Genomic DNA, 10020 nt, shown 5'->3' with positions numbered 1-10020 from the left:
AGCTTCTGGGCCTCTGTGAAGACTTGGCTTTGACTCTGAGGGAGGGGAAGCCACTGCAGGATTTTGAATATAGAAGAACGCAGTCTGATTTATGTTTTAACCAGATGCCTCTGGCTGCTGAGTTGAGGACTCAGTACAGAATATAAGAGGCCAAGAATGAAGAAAACAGAAGCCATTGGGCCAGGTGAGAGATGCTCGTGGTTTGGATGAGGGAAGAAGAGGCAGAATTGCCAAGAAGTGGTCAGATTCTGGATGTAATTCTAGGATGGTACTGAGAGGATTTGCTGACATACCGGTTCTAGGGGGTGAGAGAAAGAAAGGAATCAAGAAAGACTCCAAAACCGATATTCAATAAACCTTTGTTGAGTGGATGAATGGGTGAATAAGTGAATGAATGAATGACACACAGCCATTAAACATCAGGATCAGGATTTAAAGCTCGTTTAGTAAGACATCAAAACACTCACTGTGATGCTTAACCTTTCGGAATCTGGCAGAGGGTCTTTCTTCAGAAAATGCACATGTGTACATACATGCCAAATTTGCACGTAATCTGAGCAAGCTCCAGAACCATTTGAAATCCACCCAGAAATCACGTTAAGAGAGCCTGCGTGTCACCATACAAGCACGTGACATAAAGCTTGATTTTCAAAATGCAGTTTGCATGAAACCTTTGCAAAATATCTCTTGCCTAAAGTTCCCACTCCAATTTTACAGTGGATTAATGTAATAGAAAAAAAGAAATGGTACATCTGTTTTCTAAGTTTAAAAATAACCATCACAATACATGTTATTGGAATATAACACTAATTTCTAAGTCCGTATCATAAAAAGTCTTACTCAGGGACAACAACTCATACTTCATATTTGTAAAAGACTAAAGGAAACTATACATTTTCTTACAGTAACATCACAAAAGTTAATAAAGCACCATTTCTTTATGAATGGCTGGGATTATAATAACTCAGTCCAACAACTCTGGTTGTCTCAGACCTGTAGAAGTTTTAACTGGCAGATTTACATGACTGTATTTAATAACAAATTAGGAAATGAATTTAACACTTGCAGCTTGGGGAGTCAAATAGAAAGTATACTTCATGGAGGAAAAATTTATAAAATATATTTCTGGAGAGAACAACAGTGCCGTCTGTGCAAAGACTAAAATAAAAGATTGGATGTTGCTATATTTTATGAATTGCAAAAAATGACAATATCGTTTATTGCAAAATAATAGTACAACTCAGCTTACCTGACCCTGAAGTAAATCTATAAAGGCAATTCAAACGTTGTCCTCAAATTTCCAGATTATCATTTAATCTAAGTAATCTTTGGTGTATATAGATGTATAATATACACATACATATATATATATATACACACAAGTATATACAAATATATATGTGTATATTATATATATAGACATATACGCTATAAAATATTTAGACATCTATGTTTAAATTATACTTTTAAGCCCTCTAAATCTTCAAGGAGAATAAGGTTGCTTTGTGTTTTGCCTTATATTTTCAATACTTTTATTTAAATCCCAAGGTCTGTTTTCCAAAGTGGAATATTCTGCCACAGCCATAAAACTCTTTCAAGCCACGGGGGATCACAGAGTTAAAACTCTAAGGATTAACGCTGGGCTCGCTCACAGGCTTACCGCCTGCCCTGAAGCATTTGTCTAAGAGCTTAAAAAAAAAAAAAAAAAAAAGGAAAGGAAAAAAAAAGCAATAGAGAAAATTGTCCAAAAATCTATCTCAGAAAGCACCCTACTTCTAGGGGGAAAAAATGGTCCTAAGGCTTTGCTGCCTGATCCTGCCCAGGTCTACATTATGTTGCCTTACACCCTAGGAGAGCTGAGGAAAAAATGCCTGCCATGTTCCAAACTGATCTCTTAAGTTATGAGAGGAGTGTAAAAAGGGAGTCAATAGAATTCTCCTTTGCTGTGACACAGGTACCAACTGGATGACCTAAAAATAACAACACTTATGCCTTACTTCACACTTTTGGCTTCTATTGCCTTGCAACTGAGTCAAATTATATCTACGTTTTCTGTGGGTCACTTTTATAAGTGAAATATGAAAAATTACCCAGTGAAAGCAAGACAGGGGCATACAGACATTGGGGACTTAAAAAAAATCTATAAAATGTCTTGGCCCCAGAAGCAAAGATCATATCAGCTAAATCAGTGTTGAATTCAGTTATGGATATAAACTTTGGTGTGCAGCGATTGCTGCAAAATGAGAAAATCTATCATAGAAATGGTGATAATATACTCCCCATACTCGGAGTATTCGTCTACAATTCAGAATGTATTTCTGTTTGGAGTATTGGTGTTAACGTGCTTTCTTAGCAGAGAGTAGAACAGCCGTTGTGGTGTATGTTATGAATGCATATTAACAGCACATGCATTTGCATATCTGGAACTATAGTAGAAAATGCATAACAAAATTTCTTTTGAAAGATTATTGTACAAACACACTGAATCCTTGCTAAATCTTGACATAACAACTTTTTTGTTTTCTCCCCTTTTTTTTTGAAAAAGAAATCTAAGACATTCAAACAATAGACTAATACTCAGAAAAACCTCAACACGGATTTTATCCCCCTTCACCCCACCTCATCACCACCACCAAAGGTTTTTATTTCACGTTCAAAGGCAGAAATAGAACAGTCCCAAATGTTTTCATCAAAAAAACTGTTTCTCATTTGTCTGCACATTGCAAAGATAAAATATAAAATCTATCCTTGCGGTGAGCTACATTGGTGATAATTTTCTAACATGTCATGCTACCTATTCCTCAGATTTTGATTCTCGTGTTTGCGATGCCTATAATATAATGCAGCTTCTGAAGACTTTGCAAGTTTAGAATATGGTACAATATGCAACATGCGTGACATACTTTGTGGCTCCTGACTCTTCGTACTTATGCTCCTTTACATTTAAAAACTAAACTATATGTGAGATCAAACAAAAGTGTGCCTCTGGTCTTCCTAGAGAAACTCTCTGTGTTGAAAGAAAAGGTGTGTGCATTTTTGAACCAAAGGCTACATGAAATATACTCAACACACCCATTACCAGTAATATCCCCTTAAGCAACACATTTTGAAATGCCTTGGGTAGGTCTGATTTTTTTTAAACATAAGCCAGGCCACCCCACTTCACTTGTGAATTTATAGGCTTATTTTTATTTTAAATTTGCATTTTTACCAAACCATTGACAGAGAAAAATTATTCTCCTTTACCTAGCATACCTCTCCCTTCTGCCATCGTCCCTATCTTTTCTAGACCCGTCCAGGCAAAGTTGAGTAACTTTGAGGGGGACGGAAACGGGTGGGCTACGACAGGAGCAAAATTGAATTTAATTTGAGACCCCCGGTGCCAATTTGGAACCAAAGAGCATTAAAGCAGCAGAATTCTAAACCTTTCAAAACTGGGATTTATAAGGGGAATGCTAACACAGATTCAACAGTTACAACTCTGCCAGGGATTACTTTAATACCAAAAGCATATTGTCTCACTTTATAGAAAGAGATTATTCAGTTATCAAACAACAAAGGTTGTGTTTGTCCATTTCTGAACTTTTTTTAAGTACACTTTTTTCTTTCCTGACAGGCGACTCTGAAATAAAACATCCTCTTTTTTCTTTTCTTTTCCTTTTTTTTTTTTTTTTTTTTTTTTGCAAGGGAAGGGGGTGACAGGGGAGCAGGGAAAAGGAGAGGAAGGTGGAGTTTGCCTCTGGCTTCACAGTTCATTTTATCTACAAGGCCTTGCCAGTTTCGCCTGTTTCTGCCCTGCTTTTGTTAAGAAATCAAAAGTGGGGAGTGGGGAGAAAGAGAAATAGGAATAAATCTGAAAAAAGAAAAAAAAACTGGACACTGATGTAAGAATGAGGAGATTTTTAAATTGGCTGTCAGTCTTGAGGGGGGGAAATGTGAAGAGAAGATTTTTATGAGAAAGGAAAAAAAAAATCTGAGAAAACAGAAAAGCCTCTCTTTGATTAATATACTCAGCAGAATGCCAGGAAGAGAAAGACAAAAACCTAAGTGCTATTTTTTTTTTTTTTTTTTTTTTTGATGTTTACTGTGTAGGAAATGAAATGAGAAAGAAAGAACAAGCCAGTTACCACTGGAAGGAGTCTGGGACAGTGCAAGAGGGAATTGTGACTTTTGGTACCGGACACAAGAATGTAGTTTGAAATCTTTCACGGCGCACTTGAAGACGTCTCCGCATTTGATACATATAAAGAAGCTCTCCGAAAAGTTGTTGAAAGATACCAGCAAGTGTAGAAAGGGGAGCGTCTGAGGATGTCTTTCACAGACCCCAGATGGAGAAACTGTTCTTTTATTCCAAATTCCTAAGAAGCACAGAAGTCGTACATGTTAATAAGAGAACACACAGACACACGCCCATAAGTTACACGCCATGAAACAAAACAAGGAAATAAGGAGACCTTTGTTGATCCCTGTTCGCTTACACAAATCTTAGTTTGGTTAAGCACCTCAAGACCATTTTCCTGATTTCCGCTCCTTTCCCCCGGCGTTCTTTCCCTGGGTAGCCAGGTGCATGAATGGGATGGTGATCTTTACTAAACGTCAACATCAACAACAACAAAAACCTCTCGCTCACACAAAAGCCCACCTTGTAAATGAATGGAATATTAACGACTACCTAATAGTTGCACCGTTGGCAGGGCGAAACTGAACACTAACACAGCTATTTCTACAGACTGCCAGTGAAGCTGAAGCAGCTCTAGGAGAGAAACGCACCTACTGTATGTGAAATGCTGGTGCAGATTTTTTCCCTATCAGTCTAACCTTCTGTGTTGATGCATGAATGCTGGTACCCACTTACAGGGATGCCAGATGATCAGTGCAGAATGAAGGTCCCAAGAGAGAGGATCACATGGTTCTCTCTGCCCTGTGACGTCACTAGCAGATGGCATGGGTACCAGCTCTGGCAGTTGGCATCAATGTCACTTTTTAGAGATCAATGAGATAGTGCAGATATACACAGATCTAGAGACTCCAGGAGACGATGCGACACTCAGCCTGAAAAGATTTGGAAGATACAAAATGAAAACCGATTATTGAATGAAGTTAAAACCTAAGGTAATATAAATAAAGATATACTTCAATTGATGCTGGCTTTGCATGCAAGTATTTAAAGATACAGTGTCACTGTCTTATAGTATTTACATGCTCTTTGCCATCTATAACTTCTTATCATATTTCATTCTTATGATGTAACTGTCACATACTTTCACTGCTATTATGTAACACTGCAAGTATGTGGACATTGCTAAGAGTTTGTGTGTGTGTGTGTGTGTGTGTGTGTGTGTTGAGGGGGCTGGAGATTGTTACATTCGAAAGTCTGTTTTAACGTGCCTATTTGTTTGAAGACTTTAGATGAAAATACTTGCTACTTCACCAAACGAAAGCCAAAATTGTATTTGAAACACAAATTATTTTCCCCTTTCATTCGGGATTCTGTACACACGTGCACAATTGCAGTCAGAATCCTTGGACCGTTCCTGTCAGATATTAGCTAGAGGGAGACTTCTGTGGCTCGCAGAACAAAAACACTACGAGAGTGGTTTTTTGTCCAGGGTGATTTGAACAGCAGTAAACAGACGATTACATTTGGAAAAAATGTAAATGTAAAAGCAGTTTTAACATTTTCTTTGATTTAAAAAAAAATGCCAGTGATTCTTGTCTTTTAAAATGTATTTATGGAGTTTATTCCAAATTAGCCTGACCCCCAACCCCCCCTTTTTTTTGGTGAAGGCTGGGAAAACAGTGCCCTTTTACATATATTTCTTCACTGATCAGAAAGAAATCAGTTTAAAAATTGGCTTTGATTAATCTTTTCTTTAAATTCGTAAATGTCAACAGCCACTTATCTAAATTTGCAGTTACATAATACAGCAAATAAAGTTAAGGCTTATTTCTTTTTCGAAAAAAAGAAAGAAACACCTCACAAATTTGTCAGCTAACGGAGAGGTAATACTTTTTCATTTTAAAAACTGGTGTCTCTTTGCATTTTGTACTCAGGGGAATTGGAATTAATGAAATTCTGCATTGCTATATCATGTTTTGCATTTGCTGGAATTCAAAGGTCCTTTTTGTGCATTAAAAATAGTTCAAAATCAAAGGAAAATGGAGATGGTGGTGGCAATGTAATAAATGCTTCTTGTTTTGTTTTCTTTTGATAATTTGCCTGTATAAATTGATCCTCTCGCATGTGTCCATGTAGTTTTTATAATTACGAGTCTGCACAAACTCAAAAATTATAGTTAATGTAAAAAATTGGTCCCCGAATCAGACTTTTTCACGTTTTTCATTTTTTGTATTCTTATGATTAAGTCATTAAATATGCTTTAAGTGTATAAACTTTAAAAATGAAAACACTTTAAATATTGTGCTGGCATTTTTTCAGGTAATTTAAGATTAGAGAACCATGTTAACACTACCGTTTGATGAGTCTGTTGTAATGCCAGAATCCCAGATGTGCAGAAAGTTTTCTAGAGAATGTGAGGACCAGAAGCAAATTAAGAAACCAGAAAGCTTTTCCAAACAGATTGTCCTTCGAGGAAAGAGCATCAAAAGGGCCCCTGGAGAAGAAACCGAGAAGGAAGAAGAGGAGGAAGACAGGGAAGAGGAAGATGAAAATGGCTTGCCCAGAAGGAGGGGTCTTAGGAAAAAAAAGACGACCAAGCTCCGACTGGAGAGGGTCAAGTTCAGGAGACAGGAAGCTAATGCGCGGGAGAGAAACAGGATGCATGGCCTCAACGACGCTCTGGACAATTTAAGAAAAGTGGTCCCCTGTTACTCCAAAACCCAAAAACTGTCCAAAATAGAAACTTTACGACTGGCCAAAAACTACATCTGGGCACTTTCTGAAATCCTGAGAATCGGCAAGAGACCTGATCTGCTCACGTTCGTCCAAAACTTATGCAAAGGTCTTTCCCAGCCGACTACAAACTTGGTGGCAGGCTGCTTGCAGCTCAACGCCAGGAGTTTCCTGATGGGTCAGGGTGGGGAGGCTGCGCACCACACAAGGTCACCCTACTCTACCTTCTACCCACCCTACCACAGCCCTGAGCTCACCACTCCCCCAGGGCATGGAACTCTTGATAATTCCAAGTCCATGAAACCCTACAATTATTGCAGTGCGTATGAATCCTTCTATGAAAGCACTTCCCCTGAGTGTGCCAGCCCTCAGTTTGAAGGTCCCTTAAGTCCTCCCCCAATTAACTATAATGGGATATTTTCCCTGAAGCAAGAAGAAACCTTGGACTATGGCAAAAATTACAATTACGGCATGCATTACTGTGCAGTGCCACCCAGGGGTCCCCTTGGGCAGGGTGCCATGTTCAGGTTGCCCACCGACAGCCACTTCCCTTACGACTTACATCTGCGCAGCCAATCTCTCACCATGCAAGATGAATTAAATGCAGTTTTTCATAATTAATGAGGAAAATGAAAATAAACAGTGGTCATTCACCTCCCCCGTCTAATTAAGACAAAGCAGATGCTTGTGGGCTGAATAATTGGCACAACTCTATCTAAGGTGTTTACTAGTTTCTGAAGTGTGTTTCAACTATTGTGAGAATTTTCTATGTAATAATAAATCTCTTTTCGTATGAGAACTTCTTTTCCTTTCCTTTTGTCTGTGAAGCACTGTGATTCTGTTTCTACTGGAAGGATTTTTTTTTCATGTTTTATTTTCTTTTAAGTTCACTTAATTTGTTTGAACAAGGTGTCTAAAAATATACTGTTGAATAAAGACACGCACACAGCATAACTCAATGTCTATTTCAGTTGTACAGTAATTATAAAAATGCATGTTATTAAAATCAGATGAATAAAATGATGTGTTTATAATTACTAGCAATTATATATTATGTATCTCTGAAAATTGAAAATTTAAAATATTGAGAATAACACTAAGGTGACATTGATATTGGAAGATGCATTTGAGGATGTGCAACAATATAAAAAGCTATGCAATTTTCTTTTTATTAAGGATGAATCTAAATGCATTCAATTGGTAACTATTCCTCTTCAAGTTCTGCAGAGGGGGCAACATGATATTTGGGTGGACGGTGTCATGATTTGGGAACAATTATTTCAATCATAAAGAAAAATTTTTCAGCTCTTGTTTTGTATTGTTCAAAAATTATCTGTACAGGTTTGTTATCACAATGTATAATTGTGTTTTTCCACCCCACGTTTTTAAAGCAATTAAACATAGATATTTACACTCCTAAAGGACATCCATTAGCTGTGATATTTTTGCATGATACTTATTATTTCCTGGTACACAGCTGCTTTCTGTCTCTGACACTCCCTCCTCCCCATTGCAGAAACATTTCTTTATTTCAAAACCGTACGAGATAAAACAAATTTCTTAAACAAAATGGCCAAAGCGCTTACAAGAAATTTTTTTTTTTTTTTTTTTTTTTTGAGTATCTTAAATGAAAGAAGAGGAGCGCACGAGGGTTAAACATCCTGGGGAAACAATGATAAATCCTGGTAACCTTCAGCTCCAGCCGAAATTCGGTGGCAAATTTCCAGCAAACACCAAGAGTGGATGTTAAAAATGGAAGGTTTTACTCTGCGCGGTTTAAATAAGTCTGGCCGATTAGAGGCTAAATTCTGTGTGATTAAAAGTTTCCTGACAAAAGGCCACCAAAAACCCTCTTGAATAGCGCCTGGGGAGCTCAGCCTCTTAGGCAGAACTGAGTCCCTCCTAGGATAAAAGCCAAGGTGGCAGTGACCTCCCTCCAGATGCCCTCTTGCGCCGGTTTGCCCCCCACAGGGGGAGGAGGGGGACAGCTGCGAAGGTCTGCGAGGGTGGCAGAAATGTGTCCCGCGGTGGCGGGACTGAGCGGGTCTGGGTGGGCCTTGGCAAGAGGTCCGCGCTCACCGCCGGCCGGCGCTGCCCACTCGTGCGCCCCGCAGATACTGCCTGAGCTGGCGCAGGCCCGACGGCTCCCGGAGGGCGGCGAGTGGGGGGGTTTGGAGCCGGCTTCGCGCCCCCGCGGTTGTCACGGGTGCACAGGGTCACAGGCTGCACCGCCCGTGGCCCGCCCGCAGTGGGCGCCCTTGGGACCCGGGGCCCGCGGCCCAGCGAGCGGCTACCGAGCTGACCCCGCCCTCCCGGAAAGGGGCTGCGGGGCATGGGGAGCCGGCGGGCCCAGATACCCTGTCCCGAAGCGGGGAGGAGGGGACCTTTTGGGGCCAGGACCCGAGAGGCTGGTAAGGGCGACGCCCATTCTCCCGCTCGGGCTGCCGCAGTGGAGGTAGCTGAGGTGGCGGCTCCAGTTTGCTCAAACTCCGCTGATATCTGTCCCTGTCCTGCCTTCCCATGCCTGCAGGACTTCTAGAGTCGAGGCCGAGAGGCCTGCGACCCATTCTCCAGGGGCAGCGGCTCTCCAGCTCCCCCAGCGTTAGAGCGCACTGCAGGGCTCCGAAGGGCAAAGGGGTCCAAGCAGCTGCTGGCGTGGGATTCGGCGGGTGATGCACGCGCCCTTCTAAGTGGTTGTGACAGCACCTGTTCATTCCTTTCCCACGAGGGCAAAGAAGTCAGGGAAAGAGGAGGAAGTGTGCCCTCTAGGGGTGGAGAGACGTTTGCCCGGGGTAGTGAGCCGTCAGTTCCCTGTCTGGACACTGGAGCGACTCGCCCTGGCTTTCTGGCAGACACGCACAAAACCTGCCCTCTCTGGGACCGTGTCCAGGATTGCCAGGCCTCTTCAAGGCCCCTCAGACCCGAAGAGTCTGATCACTGCTCACCCCGTCTGAGCAAAGAGCAAGAAAGTGAGGAAGCATCAGAAACTAGAAGGATCTGACTTAAAAAAAAAAAAAAAAAAAGTAAGGCATTTCTGTTTAGTCACTAACAGAATAAGTGAGGTCTCCCCCACCTTGTTCCAAGGTGACCCGCTTCAAACAACATCGCACCGGCTCAGTGTCTTGTTGGTCCAGGCAGGCTCTGACCACAGTCTTTCCAGGGTCACA

General features: G+C 40.9%; 1 protein-coding gene across 2 annotated transcripts; it reads left to right on the top strand.

Annotated features, from left to right (window-relative positions):
* The first annotated feature begins 4904 nt into the window (after positions 1 to 4904).
* NEUROD6 (neuronal differentiation 6) lies at positions 4905 to 8293 on the top strand. Of its 2 annotated transcripts, none has more exons than XM_060632846.3 (2): positions 4905 to 5112; positions 6581 to 8293. In XM_060632846.3, exons 1-2 carry the CDS (start codon positions 5095 to 5097, stop codon positions 7472 to 7474), a joined length of 912 nt encoding a protein of 303 aa, XP_060488829.1. In that variant the 5' UTR covers positions 4905 to 5094; the 3' UTR covers positions 7475 to 8293. The 2 variants fall into 2 exon arrangements, with proteins under 2 accessions (XP_060488829.1, XP_060488827.1); XM_060632844.3 differs by having other exon boundaries at positions 4908 to 5112; positions 6440 to 8292.
* The last annotated feature ends 1727 nt before the right edge of the window (positions 8294 to 10020 follow it).

The sequence above is a fragment of the Panthera onca genome, chromosome A2, assembly GCF_046562875.1.
Source record: "Panthera onca isolate mPanOnc1 chromosome A2, mPanOnc1 haplotype 2, whole genome shotgun sequence".
NCBI classification, from domain to species: domain Eukaryota; kingdom Metazoa; phylum Chordata; class Mammalia; order Carnivora; family Felidae; genus Panthera; species Panthera onca.
This window is presented reverse-complemented; position numbering and strand designations above follow the sequence as displayed.

Coding starts and splice junctions, on each gene's coding strand:
- NEUROD6 (XM_060632844.3), top strand. CDS start 6,461: ATGTTAACACTACCGTTTGATGAGTCTGTTGTAATGCCAGAATCCCAG.